Source organism: Coffea arabica, chromosome 1e (genome assembly GCF_036785885.1).
Source record: "Coffea arabica cultivar ET-39 chromosome 1e, Coffea Arabica ET-39 HiFi, whole genome shotgun sequence".
NCBI classification, from domain to species: Eukaryota; Viridiplantae; Streptophyta; class Magnoliopsida; order Gentianales; family Rubiaceae; genus Coffea; species Coffea arabica.
This window is the reverse complement of record NC_092311.1, coordinates 52,748,596-52,772,482: the sequence shown is the minus strand read 5'-3', so window position 1 is coordinate 52,772,482 and position 23,887 is coordinate 52,748,596. Positions and strand designations below refer to the sequence as shown.

Sequence of the window (23,887 nt, the reverse complement as noted above, 5' to 3'; positions counted from 1 at the left end):
CTAGATGGATTTTGTTCCTAGGAACTAAACCCAATGATTCGGCCTCTTTGCCTTGCTTGGCCTCAATGAGTTCATTTGAGTTGAGTCAGACAACATATCGAAGCTTGATCGTGTGGGCAAGGCATATAAGATTAGGCCGATATCAGGTCGCTTACAGAAGATGTTCTAGTGCGAGTTTGATTGCTTAACCAATAAACCCTTAATTGTTCTAGAAACGGGCTCATGAAAGAGTGCATCCGAGTAACATGAATTGCACGTGAATCCCTGATTAAAATGTTTTCTCAGAAATGAGAAAAATGGGATCTGAAGTTATCTATGAAACTGTGAAGTCAAAGTCTTGAATTAGCATGTGTTTGGTTATTTCAATCGTTCACATTGAGGGAGCTTCAGAGGTGACGAAGTCGTATGAGAGAGTGCGTATGGAAGAAATCTTCTGGTTGAATATAACGAGGATTTTTATGTTGGGCTTTATTTTACTTCTGTAATAAGTTTTTTGGGGCACGTTATTGAGTCAGCAGTAGTTGGGTACTCTACGTATGTCGAGTAGTAATTTATGTGAACCCACAGGAATTGTTGCAGATTGTCATGTTGGAGTAAAGTCAAACACGAATTTCGAACTCAAAATAATGTGAGATTTCCTATACTGACTCTGAATATGAAGTGAACTAATCTGGTTAGTTGCCAATTCTTTATTCCTTCGTAGGCAGGGCAACCTGACACCTGGTTTCAAGATTGTCCAATCCCTTAGTGAAGAAGAGACGACGAATTCTTTTTTTATCTTGACCCTCGCCCAATTTTTCTTCGTCAGTCTTCTTGCCCTCCTCCCCGGGATCGAGCAACTCTTCAAACTCTGCTGCCACCGGGCACCAGCTGCTTGTGTCGATCCTCTGGAATCAATTGGTGTTGCCGTGTTTGGTGCTGCAAATTTGGACAGAAACGAGAGAATTGGCGTCATATCATTCCAATGCTGCCCTTTTAGTTTTCACTGACACTGTTACGGTAAAGAGTAAAATGGTCAACTATGGTACATCTCTGAAAATTACCCCTCCAATATGTGCAATCATACCTTTTCATTCATTCTCTGGGGAAAAAGTTGGGTCCTCTGGCCTCTTTCGTGAACTGAGCTGTCGACCCCTTATAATTCTCTCAATGTATTATGCGGGGCATTCTTGAGAGAAGCAGAAAAAAGAAAGTTCGAACGCAATCATTTCCATTCATGAAGAAGAATGTCGCATCAGCATAAAATCTTATCTAGCCATAGTGGTTTAACAATGATTCTACCAGCCCTAGTTGCCTACATTTCAGCACGAACCACCAGTGACCGGCTCTTTTCACGTCGTGCAACATCATACCTAATTATTGTGTTGCGCGATTAATATACCTTAACCTGCTAAAAGTTCTAATATTTCAATCTGCAAGAAATAAGCAATGAATAAGGGTCGAACTAATCAACAACAGTAAGATGTTTTTGTTTTACGAGAAATCGAAATCTTTAATGCAATGGATGCGTGTTATAACTGATCTATTGGAAGAACTGCTCTTTTAGATCCTCTTCCGTGTCCGAATGAGAAGATTGATCTTTGGCTTCTGCTACTTGATTCTTCACTGTTTCTAACCTCACCGGGGTGTCTACTTTGCGTTACGATCTCTTGAACTGACAAATAAACGTGACGGTCCACGGCAGAATCCATGGAGAATGATCTCCTAATAGGCTGGATGGAGAATTGATGATCTTTCTCTCTAACATCAATGCATTCGTCTCCCATTATGGAAGCATGATGAACCTTCCCTGGTTTCAACTTTGTCAACTTCTGCTCAGACTTTCTTAGGGACTGACTCCTAGATTGCACCAATTGTCTGCAGGATTCACTTCTCTCTTGGTGCCCCTGCAACAAGCTGCGAGTCCCTTCTTCTCCGCTCACTTGGATCACAACAAAGTCTTCACTGCTTCCAACCATTCTTCTCATCAAAGGCTGAGGCTCTTGGGGTGAAGAATTTGGTGCAATGATCATATCAAATGGATCTCTGGTGGTCCCAGAAATGCTTGTTCTGCAAAGAGGGCAGTTGGCGTTGCTCTGAAGCCATATATCAATGCAATCTAGGTGGAAGGCATGGCTACATTTAGGAAGAAGTCTCAGCATATCTTGGTCTTGAAACTCGTTCAAACAGACCACACACTTGTTTAGGCTGCTGCTTTCATCTCCTTCGGTCCTGTAATACTGGAAAGTGGGGAGTTCGCGGATAAGCATTTCATCGAGGCCTCGAGTCGGTAATGAAGGAGAGTAGGCCATCAAGAAGCCTTCATTCCGGGGTGCTCGCCGGAAAGAAAAGCGTCTCAGGGGGTCAAGTTGTTGCCAGCTGAAGCAGCATTTGGTGGCAAAGATATAGTAGCTGATTAGTAAGAAAATAGAAGCCATGATGCCTAGTACAGCAATGGCCAATATGGGGAACCCATGGCTGGAAACTGGCAAGGGAGGTTGATTACTTGGGGCTTGTTGAGTCTTGATTTGAGGAAGGAGCGGGGATTCATGGATGTAGATGTGCTTTTGTAATCTATCCATGAAAATAGACTTCAACGTAGATTCTCAAAGACGGAGAAATGAAATACTAATAGTGAGATAGGAACATAGGAATGAATTGGTGGTCAATAAAAGATGTAAATGGCAAAGTAAGATGAAATGAAGAATACAATAGAACAGAAAATTAGGGGTTCTTGAGAAAGAGAAGGCAAAAAAAAAAAAAAAAGATTAAAAAAATACTATGACTTTGGCATTGAATGAACAGGTAATTTAAAAATAACGCATGGAAGAAGTGCTTGAAGATGCTCAGACATGATGATGAAAATTCGGAGAAATGAAAAAATTCACGTTGACTTTCGATGACATCGCTGTTTGACAGGAAGATATATGTGCATAGGTATGTACTGGGGTAAAAAATGTGAGCAGACACGGGAGTGAAGATGTCAGAGAGGTTCTTATTTCCTGCCTCAAAAATCAAAATATTAGCGGCAGCCTTTAGTGTTGAACTACACGACCAGACATGGAGAGCTCTTTATTTAGTTTCAGCGTGCGGGAGAATCCTTTAGCACTTCGTACAAAAAAGTAAGTTGTTCCAAAATTATTATGATTCAATTTGCTATCCAGAATGAGACAGATGCATTCGGAACAGTTCCACGTCGAGAATGGTACTGTGTGGTTAGCACATCTAAAACCCTAGGCAGATGTATTCTTAGTATGACAGCTTTCATGGATATCTGCCCTTTTTATGGTCAGTCATTCCTGAGCAAGAATCCGAGAACGTTCGTTATGGGCATTTTAAAGTGAATCCGACAGAACTCTGATTCGCATCGAAAATATGTCAAAAAGGATGGATACCGAAATCTTGAATTTTGTTGGTGGTGAAAAAAACTACTACTATATTATGCTGCCAAAATGAGTAAAAAAAAAAAGTTAAACGATCAGTTGTTAATTTCTCGAAAAAATTGAATGTAAATGTGAAAAGCGTCTAAATGTTGGGGACAGAGCAATGGATGTGTCTTGTCTGTATTTGATGAAATTCTACCAAGCACGGCAGCATTGCATTTCTTCCTATCGACATCGTAGATTAGATTAGGTTTCTTCTTCTTCTAACTAGCAGGCTGTGCTTATTTCGTACCACCTATTGATTTGCCACCGAACCAAGGCAATAATAATCTTTGGCTCTCTTCGTCCAATTCCTTTCCGTACAAAAAGTAAAATCACCCGGATAACTTTAAGAGTAAATCTTATACACACTGACAGACAGTATATAAAATCACCCGGATATCTTTTATATACTGTCAGTGTAGAAAAGATTAATCTTACGTGTTGTTTGAGTTTCAAAGTCAAACACTCCTATTGCTAGAATAGTTGCATAATTACTTTCTGCTTATTAGGAGAGGGCTTCTTCTGTAAAACCAAAATACCAGCTAGTATAAGTAGTTAACTAAGCAGTCAACACTTCTATTGCTAATCCAAACAAGCCGTCGACTCGCGTGAAGTTAATTAATTAAATAATCATATTGGTAATTGTCGGGAGTACAATCATGACTAAATGGTATTGGATTGGCACAGGCCCAACTTAGCACTTCTTCGCTGTTTGGGTCAAACTAGGTATTTGATCCAAGAAATTGGCAGCAACATACGGGACGAGAATTACAACGCAAATCTTAAAAAAGCAATTGATTTGTTTGGATTGTGTTTTATTTGGAATTTTTTACTGTAGCACTTTTTGTGATGTGATGTGTGTGAGATAAAAAGGTAATTGGAAAGATAAAAAAGTGTATTGAAAATTGTAATAATGATGTTAGCAGATAAAATTGGGGAAATAAAACACAATCCAAACAAATTTCCTAACCCAACCCAAAGCTCTGCAATAGTACGTATATGATGATTTCTACGACGACATCTTGCGTGGCGGCATCCGCAGGAATCATCGGATGATGTCGGTTTATTTAATTATTTCCCCGCCTGATGATAAATTAAACCCCAAAGAGACACTCCTGAGTTGACTTGTGAGCTGGATCAAAGTCAAGCATGGCTTACCATCACAGGCAGGATTATGCCATTATTGACTCCTTTGCTTCCTTCATTCTGCTTAATTAATTTCCGCTCGTAATTTTGTTCAAACTCAAAACTTAGGTTTTGTTTGGATTGCATTTTTTTGAATTTTTTTTTATAGAAAACTACTATAACAATTTGATATATATGAGATAAAAAAATGATTAAAAAATGTATTCACAGAAAACGTAGCAATTTGAAAAATTGTTGTACAAACAAGGCCTTAGGATTCGATTTTAATCACCATCTGAGTGCTACAAATGCATATAGCATTTTAAAGTTGAAACTCTACATTTGTTATAGAGAATAAAAGGCATTATGTACAAATAATATGCTGCTATTCATAAGGTATACATCATATGTAGTGGAAGCCACCAATGTGTAGCATCAACAAGAATAAAAAACATACTTCAAAAAAAAAAAAAGAATAAAAAACATACATGGCGATGAGTAAAAAGAAATTACTTGTATGAATTTCCTTTTACATGCACATGGTCATGGAAGGCTATCAATAGCATGTATACAAACGGCTGCTCAATTAGCTGAAGCATAACTTAAAAATTGACACGGGCCAATGACAAATATGCATTGACTTTTGGTTGCTTTATTGTTCCACCAGTCTTCTGCATTGAGTTTGTTTGGACAAGCCAAATTTGGTTTGCAAAATTTGTTTTCACAAATCCCAATCACCTTTTTATCTTCCCAATCATCTTTTTATCTCACATACATCACATCACAAAAAGTGCTACAGTAAATATCTCAAATAAATCATCCAAATAAACTCTATCCAAATGAAGTGTAAATGAATCATTAAATGTAAATATTTATTTAAAATCAATGTAAGCATTATTCAGGACAATTTAAGTATATGCTACTATAAATACTCCCTCCGTCCCACTTTGATAGTTCTGATTCTTTTTTCACACAGTTTAATAAAAAGTAGTTAACTTTGTTGGAACAATCAATTTAGGTAGCTATTTTCCTAAAATACCCTCACATTAATTAGAGTACAACTTTACGAGAACTTGAATTGATGGTAAAAAAAGAATCAACTCTCATTAAATGGGGTAGGTTTATAGTAACAACAACTTACATTGAATAAGGGTATTTTAGGAAAATTAAAATACAACTATATTCTTCAATTGGAAAGTGGGCTACAATTTGAGACAGACGAAAAAGGAAAACAGGACTATCAAAGTGGGACGGAGGGAGTATGTGTTATGTCCGAAAGCTTAACATTCAATACTGTTACTTGAATTCTATTAAATGCAATTTTCTTGAATTATGTCAAGACAGCGCACATTTTAAAGTAACTAACTAACCACATGTTTTATTGACCAAAAAAAAAAAAAAAAAAAAACTAACCACATGTTATACATGCATTTCATGAAGTATACATCATTATTGCCTTTGAATTCAAGTAAATGCCTCCACTATTTTTTTTTTTTAAAAAAAAAATGTTTTTGGCGTCATAAGACTTGAATTTTGCTTCGTAAATACACTCTCCTAGTCACGTAAGAAACTGAAACAAAGAAACATTTCAAATACAAATCTATTGAGTTAATTTAAGCATACTATAAGACCGTGGCATTAAAATACTTGAGGAATACTTTCCCTATTTGAGTTTTTTTTGTTTTCATCATGCAATTTCCAAGCAATTAACGAGATGCATTGTCTGCAGTACATACGCATTATTAATGAGATCAGTCAATCACTCGTTTAATACAATCTTTATCAACAACCGTGTACGTGCTTGGTAGTTGGCAGCTACCATGTAAATGCTTGGTGGTTGACAGCTAATTAGATATCGACAAGTACATAACCTTTGATAGAGCCAATATTTCGTCTTAAAATTGTTGGTTTTAGAGCCAATATTATCAAGCAATTGAAATAATTTGTCACGTTGAATTCAACTTATAACATTATCTTACCTCAATGTTACATGAAATAATAATAATGTAATATATTATCACTTGAAACATATTCGCACACGAGACAACATCTTCAAATCTTTAAGGTTGGCAATCATGAATTTACCGCAACTAAAAAATATGATAGAGTTGAGGAGCATTCGACGCTCTTTTTAAAGCGATTCGTGCCCCTACAAAAATTATTTAACTCTAATATAGAGGGTCCCAACACATTATCTTCAAAATACAGTAGCCTAATTCAAGATTATTGCTTTTCTTTGACTTGGCCCAACCAAGAGAAATAGAAGTTTCTATCAACACTTTACTCTGACCAAATAATAACTATCTTCTTTTAACACTAGAATTTAGTATTAATGGAGATTATACTATCTTCTTTTGACTTGGCCCAACCAACCAAGAGAAATAGAAGTTTCTATCAACACTTTACTCTGACCAAATTATAATAACTATCTTCTTTTAACACTAGCTAGAATTTAGTATTAATGGAGATTATACTATAACTATTCCATGAAAAACATATTTAGAAAGATAAGTGATCTGAAACATATATACTTTTTGAACATCTATTTATTAGTGGAAAAAGGTAGGAGTTACAAAGTTAGAATTTATCTCTACATTGTTAGTGAATTTTGGTTGCAAATATAATATTAGATTAATTGTATAACAGTCATATTAGTACAATTATAGCCGTTACAAACAGTTATATATAAAGGTTACACAATTAATACTAAAACATAAAAGACATGTAACTCCTTTTCTAAAAGATTTTATTTCATGCAAGTTATATAACTCATCAAAAATTTGGTAAACTCTATTTATTTTATTAAAATACACCAACAGGAACTTATATAACCTTTACGTTTATATGTCCTGATTTCAACAGCATTACAGGACGTGATGGGGCTCTAGTCAACAATAATAGTTCCCTACTCTATCGAGTTTCTCAGTTTCATACGCAGATAAGGCTGGTGATAGCGAAACTACGTTGAAACCCTTCAGGTCCCAATTAAGCTTTAAGCAACGGAGGGTGCTAGAATACTTAAATCAAAACGCAATTTCTGTAATCTTCAAATGTGCAGCTGGTAGAGATCAAGGAATTAGATTGGGGAGGTGTTGTATTAGATAATCAAAAGATATTTTCCAGTTCTTTAATGACTTTTGGGACTGCTTTCAAGATGCGTTTAATTGTTTGATTTCATATTTACCGTCGCACTCCGTATAGCATCTCTTTTCTAGGCTTGGCCAAAAAGTCAAAAAAAGACAACATCTCTTTTGCCCCCTTCTGCACCTTTGACAAGAGCTGGATGTAATTAATTATTATTTAATCAAATCAATGATTCTTCTTTCACTAATTTAAGGTTTTCAGTGACTTTAAAACCACCGTCATTAATTAGTATGATTAAAGTACTAAAAGGGAGGTTTGAAGATTGTCCAAAATTGAATCATTTCGAGCACATCAACGTCATTTACATCATTAATACTACAACTTTTTCATGTGAAACCGTAGCCGGCCTCTCCTATTAAAAGATGGTGAAATACGGAAAATGCATGGAATTGCATCGACAATCAAAGCATATGTTGGTGTGTGAATTACTAAACCAAAAAGCCCATGAGATTTCCGTAGAGAATTGACAGTATCCCCATTTCAGAAGGTGCTTGAGGTCAAAGATTATTTATACATTAAACCAGGACTAGGACTCAATCCATGCTCATCCCCAGCTAGTTTGATACTAGTATATTAACATCTTCAACCACGTCGGTGTGCAATTTCTAGCGTCCGAAAGATGAGAGTATATATTGTGGTGCAACAAATGTTATGTTCTGATCTCTTTCTAATTAACTTTGTCCACTTCAAGGGAGAATGATTCTCCAGTTAGCATCACATGATCACAGAGTTGATTCTGGAACTAAGTTTTCATTTGCACAAGAAGCCAAAAGTAGAACGCACCCTAGTTTTGCATTTGGTGAGTGCCCGAATAAATAAATCTGCAAAACCACGAGAGGAGAGGAGAGGAGAGGAGCGGGCTTTCGTGTTGGTTTACCACAAATACAAAGCGAAAGCGACCACATTTGCGGCCGTCTGAGCCAATGATCTCAAGCTTTGTCTTTCACGCACGGCCTCTTCAACCTGAAAGCGAATTGGTCAACTTTCTACCGGTCTTGCTCATTTTTTAGGTAAGAGGGGAAAAAATAAAGGATGTAACCGGCCGGGCCGGCAGCTTATCACGCTTATTAGATTTAAAAATTGAAGCCATTAGGCATACAATCAAGAAAGAGGATAAACTGGTGAGGAGTTTATTGTGGGGGAGGCAAGGCAATAGATTAGTAATTTGTGTCATCATTTATTCGGTTACTTTGACTAAACAAACATATGGGGTTGGCCAAGTTTTGCATAAGAAATTCTTCATGTACTAATCTGTAGTCACCCTAGAATAATCCTAAATTATATGTGTGCCAGTATTATCGTTCGTTAGATCTGCGCCATGCTCAACTAAACTGCAGGTAGCGCGATTGGTTTGTTTCCACGGCCATAGTCATCGATATGGAGCAGCCACGAGTTTTAAGATGGTTTGACGTGCAATCCGTGCCTGGTGATTACAGCTTTCCGCTGGAGGATCGACCAGGACGGCTTCCCATTCCTTTATGTGACGCAGTCCCTGTAATTGACCTCCACAAGTCAACTACGAGTCCAGAAAAATGGAGCATGGTCCGACAGATTGTAGAAGCCAGTCAAGAATATGGATTTTTCCAGGTATACATTTTCCATTATTTTTCCATGTTGGAGTTTATGATTAATTAGTCCGTTTCATTTCCTCCGTCTTTCCATCTTCTGGGGTGATTACTGATTAGATATCCAAGTATACAACTCTCACAGTTTGTTCATACACATGTTTTGCACATGTATGGTGATCGGTGCAGGTGATCAACCATGGAGTATCTGAAGATGTCGTGAGGGAAACGAGTACCGTGTTTAAGGAATTTTTCAACATGTATGCGGAGGACAAGAAGGGTACTAGTGCATCTGATGGAGATTTAAGCCGGGGCTGGATCTACATGAACAGCTCCTCCGTATTTGCAAAAGATGGTATTCATTTGTGGAGGGATAATGTTAAACTTGCTTGTCACCCCTTGGAGGAATGCATGCAAGGTTGGCCTCCAAAACCAACCCGGTATAGGTATATCTGATCCCTACTCTTCTTTTCATACATTTGAAGCAAAGGATCCCCTGAGTATATATACGTATATAGAACGTAATCCTATCAAATCAAAGGTTCGTGGAGTGCATCTCTGATTACTCTATGTTTTGGTGATGCATTGAACTTTAATTTCCAGAGAGGTGGTTGCAACATACGTAGAGGAAATGAGGAGATTGAGTGGAAGAATTCTTGAGCTGATATGTGATGGATTGGGGCTGGAAGCTGGGTACTTGGAACGGTTGAGCCAAGTTCAATTGGTGGTAGGCAACTATTATCCACCGTGCCCGGACCCGAGTTTGACCTTGGGACTATTAAAGCACTGCGATCCCAGCCTGATAACCATACTCCTTCAAGAAGGAAATGCATGTGGACTTCAAGTTTTGCATAATGGAAAGTGGATAGGGGTCGCCCCTCTTCCTAATGCCCTTGTTGTCAACATTGGTAACCAGCTGGAGGTATGCCTCTCTCAAAATTTTTGAATGTCGTTGTTTCTATTAACTGATTTTCCACAAGCCACCAACTACTCCCTTGTTCTTGTTATTTTCTTTGTTTTGTAAGTGATACGCTTACATCAGAGGAAAGGAAGGAAAAAATTTTTTTTTCTAAAAAAAAGAAACAGTTATATGTGCGAGATCATTTTCAACTTATAGTAGTCAAAGTACAGTACGCAAACTACCATGTTGAAGTAAACACTGAAATTTTCTGCTTTTACGTATGTTGAAAAATGGAACACTTTCAAAATCTTGGGGAGCTTGGTTGCTTGATCAAATCAATAGCAATATATGGCTGCGTCTTTAAATTGTTGAATTTGATTTAACATGCCCTATCAATTTTTTTTTGGGTAAAATACTAAAAAACTTTTAGTGATTTGCTAAATGTTCAATTTAACTCCCTATGGTTTGAAAATCTATACTATTTCATGTGGTTTCAATTAAATTGAAAATTGAACGGAAAACATCCAATCTAACAATTATACGTGAAATGTCAATATAGCCTCTATATAAATGAACTCCCTATGATTTATCGAATATTCAATTTAACTCCATCTGATTTGAAAAATTATACTATGACTCCCTCTGGTTTCTACTAAATTGAAAATTGCATAGTAGGGGTAATATTGGCATTTCACACACAACCGTTAGATTTAATGCTTTCTGTGCAATTTTCAATTTAGTCGAAATCATAGAGAGTTGTAGTCTAGGTTTCTAAACTAGATGGAGTTAAATTAAACATTTGTCAAACAACAGAGAAAAGGAAGGAAATTTTTAAAAAAAAGAAAAGAAACAGCTATATGTGAGATGTCATTTTCAACTTAATTTCATTAGTAGTCAAGGTACAATACGCAAAAATCTTCTATGTTGAAGTTAAAACTGAAATTTTCTGCTTTTACGTATGATGAAAAATGGAACAATTTCAAAATCTTGGGGAGCTTGGTTGCTTGATCGAATCAATAGCAATATATAGCTGCGTCTTTAAATTGTTGAATTTGCTTCAACATGCCCTATCATTTTCTTAGCATTTGACATCCCTTTTCGTATATTTTTGTAATTGGCAACTTTGAAGATACTATAAACTTTAAATGATTTCACCAAGTATATCTTAACAAGTAAGGCAACTATGATAACCATGTAATGCCAAAGCCAAAGACATTTAATTCTTATAGTTTTCCTGTAATGAATCCTAATCTTACATATGTAATTGTTGTTGTAGATTATCAGTAATGGGAAGCTAAAGAGCGCAGAACATCGAGCGGTGACAAATTCATATGAAGCCAGAATAAGCATTGCCACCTTCATCAACCCTTCCCACAACTCCATTGTAGAACCTGCAAAAGTTTTGGTTGATGAGTTAAATCCTCCTCGCTATGCTCCCACTTTGTACAAAGACTTCGCTCACACGTCCAAAGTTGCGTCCACTGAAGCAACAAAACCGCCTGCGCCGCCTGATTCTTAATGGGAATTGCTGCTCTTTCACTTGCCAAGAGGACGAACCAAGTAACACGCATACTTTTCTTTATAGAAAACATCCGGAAAAAAAAAAAGAAGAAATGTTTTGATTCAAAGCCGGTTTGACAGATTTATTTGGATGAAACAAGTGGAAACCGAGGATTATTTTGTTGGAGCATTCCCTCCGACAGACCTCGTTAGATTGCGTAAGTGTCAATTCACTTCTGCCCAATGCTGTATCCTGATTATTCCACACATGCGTGTATATATATATACATGTATAAAGGTTTAGAAGTGAAAAAAAATTATAAAGTGAGGAGATCAAATCAATACACAAATAAATACACAGATAGGCTATTCTACAGACATGAAAATATGTGGAGAAAAGGAATAAAATCAAGCATATTACAGTAATTAATTAATTAACAAAAATTAAGGACACAACTACTAACATCACCAATGGTTTTTTGTTTTTAATGCTAACATCTTTTTATAATATGACTTTGACTAAATTTCTGTGAAATTTCAAAAGAAAACAATGTACTCATGCAACATACAATGCCTCCTAAATAGTAAAAATCATAATTATACGCGGTTTTAATACCATAATCCTACAAACTTTTAATAATAATAGCGTGTAGGATTATGACTTTTAGGCATCATACAATCCCTCTTAAATAGTAAAAAAAAAATCATAATTAAACGCGGTGTTTTTTTTTTTTTTTTTTTTTGAAGGAAGTACGCTGTGTTAATACCATAATCCTACACACTTTCGATAATAATAGCGTGTACGATTATGATCGACTTTAAGGTTTAGGAGGGATTCCACGGTGCATGAGTATATCATTTTCTTTTGATATTCCCCAGAAATCTATTCGAAGTCATTACGAAAAGCCTAATGGGAAAATGTTGCTAAAATTCCAGAGCAGTAGGGAATGATTAATTATGGTAAGATATCATTTTGGCAATTTAATTATTACCTAACTTTCTTTTAGGATAAAGTATGAGAGTACTAAGGATGCAAGAACATGCTTAGTTCAGAAGTGTTTTAAGGGAGAAGCAAAACGAAAAATTGAAGACTTGGGGGAAAAGGGAATGTTAATGTAAATAAAACACTGGCATCCAATCTATTATATAAAAGCATTTGGTCTAGCGATGAGGTGGCACCGCACGACCTGATGCACCTCAAATCTTGCTGCAACTCGAATTACGAAATAGAAATTGTCCACAGACAGCGTCTTGATTCCTTTTGTCTGTAGATCCGTCGAGGACGTCTCCCTTGCTCCACTCTAGCGCATTCTAAGGGGAATAATACTCTTGATTGACACAGAACTGCAAATCTCCCAATCTTTTTACACAAGTCCAAAGATCATTCCAGTTGTTTCTTGAAGCATCCCAGAGCACTTTGAGCATCGCAATCTTTCCCAGTGAAGGTGCTAAAGAACTCTTTGTACGTGAAAGCTCCGTAAACAGGAGGGTTTCCCGTGTCAACCAGGGCCATAGCAGGTTCTATCTGGAAATCACCAGATGGAATCAAGAAGGTGCCAATGGTTGTTCTTTTATCTTTTGTGTGCGTCACCACTCGATGTATAGGACTGGTGAACAAATCATTACTGATTACCTGTACCATTTCCAAAAGCGATGGATGTAAGTATGTAACACACACACACACACGTACACATAGCAGTCAGCATATGATAATGATGGAGTATCGGACAAGAGTTAAAAAAGTTAGATGAATTATTGGGCATCTTCAGCACGGTCTATAGACACGTACCTTTAATTGGAGACCTGCAATGACGATAAATGCATCGGGCACAGGTTCAACACCAAGCCACTGTCCATCCTTGAAGAGCTGAAGTCCAGGTACTGCACACTGGTGAAGCATACTTATCAGATTAGGATCACAATGTTCTGGCATACCCAGCGTCAGGCTCGGATCAGGGCATGGTATGTGATGATTGACAGACAACAGCTGAATTTTAGTCAGCTCATCTTCAAAATAGCCTAACTTCAGTCCCAGCCCTTCGCAGATCAGATCCAAAATCCTCAACAGAAACTTCCGCACTTCAACGCAATATGTACTTGTTACTTCCCTGGAAAAAGTCAGTGTAGATCTTGGCGCTAGTCCGTGGAATAGAATTCCTAGCTAACTTCTTTTCATATTAATTTGCCATTTTGAGTAGAATTTCATACTTAAATGAAAAAAAAGAGGTTATAACTTATAAGGTGAAAGGGGAATTACCGATATCTGGTTGGCTTTTCAGGCCAAGATTGAACGTGATCCTCCAGGGGATGGCAGCTTTGGGTGAAGTTATCCCTCCAGTAGTGAAAATCTTCTTTGTGATAGTTCAAAGTGCTGGAGTAGATTCTGCAGCTTTGGTTGGTGCCGGAGGAGTAAAAGCTTGCCTTGTACTCTGCTGGCATCCCAAAGAACTCTTGGAAAACACTCATTGTGTCTTCCATTAAGCCTTGAGAAACTCCATGGTTAATGACCTGTATCATTTAGAACAGCGCGGCCAGACCATCAAAATCTTGTGTCATCATGAACAAAATAATAGCACTTAAAGTTTAATTATCAGTTTCCAAAGGATGTTTTGAGACAAAGCATCACAAACGATTATGTTTAACGTTTTAGTTCAAACATAACCAGTGCTGATCTGGACCTGAAAGAATCCAAATTCTTGGCTTGCTTTCATAATTTTCTCAATGACTTCAGCCCGTTCAAGCCCTTCAGATTTCTCAAGGTCAATGGTGGGAATGTCCTTGCAATCAGGAAAAATAAGCTTCCCTGGTCTTTTATCTGGAGGAAATACATAAGTTTCAGGCGTTGATTGAACATCGGTCCAGTTTGACATAAGCAGCAGCTCCATCCTTAATTTTTTCGGTCTCCAAAATTCACTCTTAGATTTGTAGTTAATTTGAACGTGTTTTGGTGAACTTACATATATATGTGTATATATATATATATAGACACACACACACACAATCACACATAGAGAGAGAGAGGAGTGCGAACCAGGTAGTCGATTATTATGATTACGACCCCGCTAGAAGATCAGACAACCTCACTCAAGCAGCAGGATTTAGCACTTATTAATGTAATCAAATAGATTCATCAAATTTCCGTTGTATTTGTTGTTTACCAATAATGCGTGCCAAATCTTATGCAATTTAAGCCTAGCTCCGACATCAATGACACCTCTTAAAAAAAGACATCTATGACACCATCTTACATGCACGGTCCACAACATACCTTATTGCATTCCAAATTCAATGCATTGGTGCAACATCAAGCCTTTCAGTCTGACTTGAACAATCAGGTTTACTTTCTTCTGTATTTTCAATTAACACATCCCGATCACTTTCACTATCTCACACCCAAAAGAAAAAAATGGTAAATTAACTTTTTACCTCCCTCCCTCCCTATGGTGGTGGTTTGGTACTTAATCCTCTCTGATTTAAAAATCTATATATAATCCTCTCATAATTTTGGTGAAAATGTTATAAATAGAATAATTTTCAAATCATCTCTTCTCTCTTTGGCACGAAATGAATTCTGAGTGAGAAGATCTTTTGATTCCTACCTAACAAATTGGGGTAATAGTTTCTTGCACAGAGTTGATTAAAAAAAAAAAAAAAAGTTGTCTAATTTGTCTTTCGGGACCACGGGACACGAGTAGTAGTACATCACACGCAAATCCACATTTTGGTTTTATAACCGATTACATATCTGCAATCATTAATCAGGGACAAAACTAAATTAATTTAAAATTTTGTAAAACTTAAGTAAGAATCCCATGAAGGACCACCAATTCATGTCAATTTCGGTAAGAATTGCATCAAGGACCACCGATTGATGTAAGAATTCAATTAAGGACCACCAATTTATGTCAATTTTGTATGCGTCAGACCTTATTCTACAATAAATCTGACTATATAATTCACGAGAATGACGCATTCGTTTATGGAAAAATGTTATTTATACTCTTTTTTTAAAAAAAATTTTCACTATCATTTTAATTATATAATTTTCATTTATTAGATTATATGGTAAAATAAATGATGAGAATGCAAATAACATATCCTTATTTTTGGGACATAATTTGAAGATGATCGTTGACGCTACCCATAGCTCATTATTCCAACAATTAGCAGGCTTTTGGGCTAGATGAACCTATTGATGCTAATAAGTCCAAAATGGGGATATTGCTTTTGCAGTCGGTCAACCAGAGGTTTTCGGATGCTAATTTTAAAACTTTTGGGCTTGCAGAGCAGCCCGAGAGTTCAAGGCCTTCCGAAAGCGTTGCAAAGTAAGCCCGCAGAACACACCATCATCTTATTTCTCTACCCAAAAGTCCCGGCGATGAGGGCCGCATCAAATTAACATGCAAGAACACCCTACCGAAAAATAAATGGCTACAACTAATCAGGAAATTAACTGATGCAGAAATGGAGTGTGTATATATAAAGGATAAAATGGATTTATTCTCTAACAAATTAATAAAACAACAATTTTACTATAACTTCGAATCTTCCTGTATTTTTACGTTCAATTTCTCCATGTTTATCTACTATATTTGACACACATTTCTTCAATTTTTCTTTATTAACATCACCGAAATTAAGCCCATGCACTTGTTTCCCCTATAATACTTCACTTTTATAAGAGAATTATTATTACAAATATTTTTATTCTAATTAGTTATATACACATCTGAGTGTGCCTTAATCACTATTATGTATAACGAGAAAAGAATTATTGAACATGTTTGAACTAATTCTTGATAAGAAATTTAAAAAATGTAATGTACTACCCAACCTTTAGCTTTAGATACTTTTATTCGTATTTTCTTCATTCAAAGTTTTAATTTTTGTTTATATTCTTAATTAGGCTTGCTATAAAAATTGAAACCTAGAAATTGGAACATTCGATTTGTTTTCTTAGGGTTTGGATGTATGTATGGTGGAAGTTGGACCAGTTTTGAGTGCTTCAACTTTTAGATATAATATGGCATATCCATTATTATCCTCTTTAGTTCTCTTCGTGTAAGGCATTAATAGTGCAATATCATGCAAGCAAACTTTTCTTGCTGCAATAGAACGATAAAACTTGGCATCTTTGTGTTTGATTCACGTTGAAAGCAGCATCTTACATTTCCACTGTTTTGCATATGTAGCTTTACGAAATATTCTTTAATTATCTTACATTTCAACCAAGAGTTTCAGAATATACAGTATACACTGAGTTTATTTGGATAATTTATTTGAGATAATTACTGTAGCATATTTTATGATGTGATATATGTGAGATAAAAAGGTGATTTGGAAGATAAAAAGGTAATTGAAATTTGTGAAGCAAATTATTTTTTTCAAATCATTTTAATCCAAACACACTCACTATCATTTTTGGATACATGCCATATATACAAAAGTTGATATTAGAATTCAAATTTGGATTAAATAATATGCATTAAAATGTGAAAATGTATACTGTCAATATAAACAAGAGGGCCCTCCTGTTTTGGAAGAAAAATTTAAAAAAATATGAAGGAATCCCGTGGCCATGTAAACATTTTTTCTTTTTTTTTCGCAAAAGGATAAACTTTCTTCATAAAAAAAAATATGCAATTTAAGAAATGGATTATAGTTTTTAAACTTTTACAGTAGTCCCAATTTTTCTTTCGAGCATGAAAAAATGATTCTATAAATACATATTTTCGGATTTTAAACACGAGTTTGTTACTAAAAATATGAAGGTATCCCGTGGCTGTGTAAACTTTTTTTTTTTTTTTTTTTTGGCAAAAGGATAAACTTTTTTCATAAAAAAAAATATGCAATTTAAGAAATGGATTATAATTTTTAAACTTTTACAGTAGTTCCAATTTTTCTTTCGAACATGAAAAAATGATTCTATAAATACATATTTTTGAATTTTAAACACGAGTTTGTTACCTTATTTGTAAAATAGATCCACCGCCTAAATTATGGGCAATTTCAGTGGCTTTTGCATTCGTGCTTCATTTGTGTGCTTGGTCAACTTTGGTGGCTTTTGTGTTTGTGCTTCAGAGTTCAGACATGTATTTGTATCTTCATCGTATGGTTGTAGTTGCTTGAGCTCCCCTGGTGAGTGGGCGGTGGGTGGTGTCCGAAGCGGTCTGTGGGAGCCACACAAAGCTGTATTGCCTATGTAATCTTGAGAGAAAGCCATCTGAAAAGCAACATATTGGATGTGTTTCTTTCACCAATTGAAGACCTGGATTTGGCGGTTTTACAAGGTGAAGTCTTCGCACTCTCACCTAACTGGTCTTGTTTAAACTTATTTCATTCTTGATTAGATACAAATAGTGTGTGCATAATTTTAAAAGTGATCAGCGTCACCATATTTTTTATATATGTACGTACTTGTACATTTTAAATGAATGCATCATTTATTTATAATATCAAGAATTCACAAAGATCTTAAGCCAAAGACTGACTATCTAAGAGAAAATTACAAATCAAATGAGTAAACGAGTAACAACAATATTCAATTTATCTAAAGTCAAATTCTTCACATTTATTAACACCTATCATGTATTAAATATATAACCATTTTACATTAATCTACTTGCCTTCATTTGATCTTGATTAACATAGACTCAGGGCATCCTCACGCATTGCGTGACGCTGAAAAAACTAGTATATATATATATATATATAGATATATATGAATATATGAGAGATCTAATTATATATGTTTCATTCATTGAAGTCGGAAGATAGTACAAAAGATGTCTTTTTTTAGGTACATAAAAGTACCTGGCAAGGCTGAAGTCGAAGTGTCTGAAATGTTCTTGGATATCTATCACTTCCGTTCATACAAACATTTGATCGTTCTGGTTTGTCTTAGGATCGGATCCTAGTCTTCCCCATCCATCTACATTCTACACACCCCTTCCTCGTCCTTCCGGTTTTGGACAAAATAAATTAACCCTATCGATCATCTGCCTGAGAACGGCTTAAGCCAAAGACCCACAACAACAAAATCCACAATCCAGTTGACTTGGAACACCAGTGTACCATGATGTCGGTCACGCTAACGGAGCAACCTAACCCCCCGATCACATCGCTGATTACTCCTTTGAAGCACGTGCTGATATCGTCCGTCTGCCGCTTTTTTCCACCCCAAACCCAAATCTAACCGTAACCTGCGAGATCCTGATCCAATAGATTTGAGTAGTTGAATCAAGAGTGATTAACTCAATCATTGGTCGGATCAATGTCGCTTGGTGATTTTAAGCCTGCCGCTGACTTCAGTCTTTATACGCCCCCCGTGAGCCTGTGACATTAGTTAGAGACGTCATCCTCGGAATGATGTCACCCCGCCCTTCTTCCAGAGTTCCAACTTCCAACCTGGGCATAACATAAGTGGAGCCATTTCTCAAAGATTTTGTGGGCTCTCGCATTCATCGTTATTCGTGTGGCGACTGGCAAATGATGTCATGTTTCTTTCCTCAGGCTGGAACTCTAAATCAAGGCCCTTTCTCAGCTTTCTCCCGTCAATCACACGTCTACCATCTTCTTGTATATGCCGCTTCGCAGGTGAACTTGCATCGCGGCGGTTCTGCTGATTTTTTCTTTCTCACATTCGAAAAGTAACATGGGAATAGTTTAGACTTACAATTAAATATCTGCCCTAAAATAGAGTGATGGTTAGCTTTTTATATATATATATATAAAAAAAAAAAAATGACAGGACAAGGCTTTCATGGAAAGTGCAAATTCTGTCGAAAATGAAATCCAATAAGGTGAAAAATTTACCCAGCTACGATTTCACAAAGTATAAGCCGCTGACATTCTGAAACTGTCGAATTTTTTTCGCAACGGATCTTCTGTCTCACATCTTGTGCCATTCTCTGTCTCATTTTTTATTATATTGCTATTTCTCCTACATAAACACCATGTTTTAATTCTTTTTTGTTTCCTTAAGATCCAATAACTATTAACTGAATAAAAAATCAATACAACAGTTTCAAAAAAATAATATATAATAAAAAATTAAAAAATACAGTAGAAATTTCATAAAAAATCTCATTTTTTATGCATTTTGATTTTTTGAGTTTGTTAAATCTTGTATATTACTTAGTTAATAGTTATTGGATCTTAAGAAAACAAAAAAAGAATTAAAATATAATGTTTATGTAAGAGAAATAGCAATCTAATAAAAAATGTGACAGAAAATGGCACAGGATGTGAGACAGAATATCCATTGCGTCGCAACGGATCTTCTGTCCCACACCCTGTACCATTCTCTGTCCCATTGTTTATTATATTGCTATTTCTCCTACATAAACACCATGTTTTAATTCTTTTTTGTTTCCTTAAGATCCAATAACTATTAACTGAATAAAAAATCAATACAACAGTTTCAAAAAAGCAATATATAATAAAAAATTAAAAAATACAGCAGAAATTTCATAAAAAATCTCATTTTTTATGCATTTTGATTTTTTGAGTTTGTTAAATCTTGTATATTACTTAGTTAATAGTTATTGGATCTTAAAAAAACAAAAAAAGAATTAAAACATAGTGTTTATGTAAGAGAAATAGCAATATAATAAAAAATGTGATAGAAAATGGCACAGAATATGGGACAGAAGATCCGTTGCGTTTATACGATCTCATCCTTCATTGCATTTTACTCATAGCCACTCTACCAGTATATAACCGGCCAATTCAAACGGTATCTCAACACCAATTCCAGAATATAAAAGCATTAGAATCTTAACCGACGTGTTTGATCAGCATTTATTCGTCAATATATTATTATTACCAGTAGTTCTTTTCTTGCGAGCCCCATGACATCACCGTCAAGTTTGATGTACAGGTACGTAATTGGGTGCTAGTTAGTGCGAACATGATAGGTAGAGTCTTTTACTAGGCATGGAAATCAATAAATAATAGCACATATTAATAGTAATACCTCCAATCGATCACTTTTCCGCATATAAAGTAATAAAATCCGCTAATTCAGAGACACTTTTGTGAAGAAGCAAAAACAAAACAATCAACTTGACCTCACCACTAACCTGGTACAAGTAACCTGAACTTAATTCAAACTAAAGAAATTGGGATTTCGAGCATAAAATATTTTAGCAGCCTCCCAAAAGCAATCACCATATCTGCTCATCATTGACGTATGTTAGAACTGCATCTCTCCATAGCTCTACACTGAGAATAGTTCTTGAACACGTTCGATGCTTCGACCATAATTGTCTTGGTGCTTCTGGGGACCATTATGAAATTCTTGTTCATTGTATGATGTATCCATTTCTGACCTTTTCCTGCCCTATATATATACAAATATAAATTATGGGAAGAGCATGCAAAATTACTACACACACCACGCTCTCGTTAAGGGGATGGCTGATCAAGGTGGTGGAAATAAATCCAAAGATGACAAGGAAGGAGAAGTGAGATACAGAGGGGTGAGAAAGCGGCCGTGGGGGAAGTACGCGGCGGAAATTCGCGATATGAATAACAACGGAGCGCGGTTGTGGCTGGGGACATTTGCCACCGCGGAGGAGGCCGCGAGGGCCTATGATCGAGCTGCTTTTGCAACGAGGGGTTCTTTGGCGGTTCTGAACTTCCCCGAGGAGTACCCTTCTTCTTCCTCATTGGCTTCAACATCATCATCATCACACGTGAACCCCAATATTGGCAGAGAAGTGATTGAGTTTGAGTACTTGGATGATAAGGTGTTGGAAGACCTTCTGCAGGTTGAAGAAAATAAGACCACCAAGAAATAACTACTCAACACTCGCATTAATTTGTTGTTCAGCATTGGAGGATTTGTATCTTAACGTCTGAAACATCTAGTATGTAATCTTCATCTTAATTGAAGGAAATAAGACCAATAAGATGCGCATCTGGGTTATGGAATCCCAGTCTTTTAAATTGTAATAGCTTCTTATTCGTCTTGACTTGGGTGTGGTACTTTTTAGCCTTGTGCCTCCGATTGTGCTGGAGCTTAAATCCTTAATCACGGGACAGACGTCTACTAATCTTGATTAGTTACAAATCTTCAAGCTGACTTGACCAGAAATAGTGGTCATTCATTTCCTTTCCTGAAAAGAAAGATAATTAAAGCTAGAACTTGTCCTTTGTCGTCCGGGTTCGCTTTATGAATCAAATATTAGCTAATAAAATAGTTTAAAACTTAGAAGACATCAACTGAGGGATTAGAAAGTTAGACGGTCAGTTGACTTTTTTAAATTGCCGGCGTATCTTGGCACTTGATTCACAACTATAAAAAGTATAACGTTTTTATTATGTCGATTTAATTTGCCGTATTTTAAATGATTCAAATAATTCAGAATACGTCTTGTAAAAGTCACTTAATTAAGAGTAAAAATCACGTGTGCAAAAGTTGAATTTCATATTCAAATTTTGTATAGTTGTTATTTATTCAGGACTAAAAATGTATATGTTCTACAATTGGATTCTATTGTGAAATTATTTACTAAATAAATACGAGTGGTTTACTTTGGTGTCTGATTGCTACTTAACCATCTTTGGAAAGCCCTCTTAAAATGGAAAGGAATTGACCTCCCGCACGCCGCAGTGGCAGGTTTTAGTTTTACACACATTCGTGTGGAGGATCTCCAGCGGACAGGTGGGGCGGTCTGACGGGGCATAACCAGTCAAGGGTTACTTAGATTAATCTTATGCCCGCTTCTGACGCTTTTTGATTTTGTAGTAAGATACTCAATTACTCCAAAGTTGAACATTTTAGTTTCATTAAACGCTGAATTATAATGACGAGTTGAAAAATCCAACTTTTTATCAACAGTACAGTGACCTTTGGACTTTTCTTTTTAATGTTACGCCTCAAAATTCAAATTTTGAATGTGAATGTAACATGCATTTGACTAAAAGTAGGGATCATATTAGAATGAGAGACAAAAAGAGTTTTGATTTTCTAAAAGGGACAAACATTTTGGAGGAACAAAAATTTTGCCACGGATGGAGTGCTTCAGTAATCTAAAATGGAAGGATTAAATGTTAAAACCTGCCAATCAATTAATTTAAAGGGATAATTTAAGAAACCTTCCCTAAGGTTTTTGATAGTTGTAGGAGCCTCCCTTGAAGTTTTAAATATTACACTTACCTTTCTTTTATCGTGAACTTACATAAATAACCCTCACATACTAGTTAGACCCGTTTATAGAAGAAAAAAAATCAAATGGGAATAGAATACCAACCGCAACCATCCATCTTTCCCACTCATTTAAAATCTTAACTCCTATTTTAAAAAACTTCATTTCAACCATCAATCTTTCATTTTCACCCCAATTTATAAAATTTTTAATTATCATCATTCGCCAACTGTAACTTCATAATCTCTTTTTCTTTTTTGGATGAATCCAAGATTTTCTACCTTATTCTTGTGCTTATAACAAAGTAGCTTTTTCTGCTATCTAATTCATATCCCAACTCTTCCTTTTCCCTTTTTATTGAAAAAAAAATTAAAGGGCAAAAATTGCATAACAGTAATAGGAAAAATAAGGGAAAAATGATGATACAAATATCAAGCACTTCACCCATGTCAATTTGATACTGAGACCATTAATCACATAAACAAAGTTGCTTGACACTAAACCTACATTTGGCAGCTTGGGAAGAACTTTTGGAGTAATAGATTTTTTTTTTTTTTTTGATTAATAGAATGGTATTATAGGATATTCGTAGGTAAATTACCTAAACACTTAATATATAGAAGGGAAGCTTGTGTAATTTTTAGAACTTTAGGGGAGCTTCTTGCAACTGTTAGAAATCTCAAAGGAGGTTTCTGAAATTATCCCAAATTTCAATTGAAAGTGATAGTGAAAACGTACTAAATTATTACTATTTGCAATATATGAATTGAACATTGACTGGGTAACGAAAGTTTATAGATTAATAGATTTAGCCTATCTTGGTGGTTGAATTGAGACAAATAAAGGCGAATTGCCACGAATTAGAAACACAAGTAAATGACACAATCGGAAGGAAAGAGTAGGCTAGTAGTAATAGCTAGATGTGAATGTAATACCATCTACCGATGCTTAAACCTAACGCATTGTGCAACAGTAAAAGTTTGATTCCTCCATTATTAGTTCATGCATTAAAAAAAATAATAATAAAGAGTTGAATTTGAAGTCATAAACCATGGGCCAATAGACTCTTAGCGATATAATGCGCAGTGACTCGAA

The 23,887-nt window shown here is 35.8% G+C and overlaps 4 protein-coding genes across 4 annotated transcripts; 2 read left to right on the top strand and 2 right to left on the bottom strand.

Annotated features, from left to right (window-relative positions):
• Positions 1 to 1,422: 1,422 nt before the first annotated feature.
• On the bottom strand, positions 1,423 to 2,750 carry LOC113689927 (RING-H2 finger protein ATL16-like). The gene has a single exon (XM_027207750.2). The coding sequence runs from the start codon at positions 2,559 to 2,561 to the stop codon at positions 1,512 to 1,514; it is 1,050 nt and encodes a 349-aa protein (XP_027063551.2). The 5' UTR covers positions 2,562 to 2,750; the 3' UTR covers positions 1,423 to 1,511.
• Positions 2,751 to 8,708: 5,958 nt separating this feature from the next.
• Positions 8,709 to 11,883, top strand: LOC113715176 (flavanone 3-dioxygenase 2). The gene is made up of 4 exons (XM_027239420.2): positions 8,709 to 9,260; positions 9,428 to 9,684; positions 9,842 to 10,160; positions 11,416 to 11,883. Exons 1-4 carry the CDS (start codon positions 9,051 to 9,053, stop codon positions 11,656 to 11,658), a joined length of 1,029 nt encoding a protein of 342 aa, XP_027095221.1. The 5' UTR covers positions 8,709 to 9,050; the 3' UTR covers positions 11,659 to 11,883.
• An 872-nt stretch (positions 11,884 to 12,755) lies between these two features.
• LOC113715168 (hyoscyamine 6-dioxygenase) lies at positions 12,756 to 14,598 on the bottom strand. The gene is made up of 4 exons (XM_027239409.2): positions 14,318 to 14,598; positions 13,897 to 14,147; positions 13,429 to 13,747; positions 12,756 to 13,272 (listed from the first exon to the last, which is right to left on the bottom strand). Exons 1-4 carry the CDS (start codon positions 14,522 to 14,524, stop codon positions 13,021 to 13,023), a joined length of 1,029 nt encoding a protein of 342 aa, XP_027095210.1. The 5' UTR covers positions 14,525 to 14,598; the 3' UTR covers positions 12,756 to 13,020.
• Positions 14,599 to 21,055: 6,457 nt separating this feature from the next.
• On the top strand, positions 21,056 to 21,442 carry LOC113696194 (ethylene-responsive transcription factor ERF098-like). The gene has a single exon (XM_027215581.1). The coding sequence runs from the start codon at positions 21,056 to 21,058 to the stop codon at positions 21,440 to 21,442; it is 387 nt and encodes a 128-aa protein (XP_027071382.1).
• The last annotated feature ends 2,445 nt before the right edge of the window (positions 21,443 to 23,887 follow it).

Bases quoted from the DNA above. Each gene is read 5' to 3' on its own strand.
- LOC113715176 (XM_027239420.2), top strand. From the start codon at position 9,051: ATGGAGCAGCCACGAGTTTTAAGATGGTTTGACGTGCAATCCGTGCCT. The intron at 9,685-9,841 runs GTATATCTGATC...TTTAATTTCCAG, and splicing joins CCAAAACCAACCCGGTATAG to AGAGGTGGTTGCAACATACG. The intron at 10,161-11,415 runs GTATGCCTCTCT...TTGTTGTTGTAG, and splicing joins ACATTGGTAACCAGCTGGAG to ATTATCAGTAATGGGAAGCT.
- LOC113696194 (XM_027215581.1), top strand. From the start codon at position 21,056: ATGGCTGATCAAGGTGGTGGAAATAAATCCAAAGATGACAAGGAAGGA.
- LOC113715168 (XM_027239409.2), bottom strand. From the start codon at position 14,524: ATGGAGCTGCTGCTTATGTCAAACTGGACCGATGTTCAATCAACGCCT. The intron at 14,148-14,317 runs GTCCAGATCAGC...TAAATGATACAG, and splicing joins AAGAATTTGGATTCTTTCAG to GTCATTAACCATGGAGTTTC. The intron at 13,748-13,896 runs GTAATTCCCCTT...GACTTTTTCCAG, and splicing joins GAAAAGCCAACCAGATATCG to GGAAGTAACAAGTACATATT.
- LOC113689927 (XM_027207750.2), bottom strand. From the start codon at position 2,561: ATGGATAGATTACAAAAGCACATCTACATCCATGAATCCCCGCTCCTT.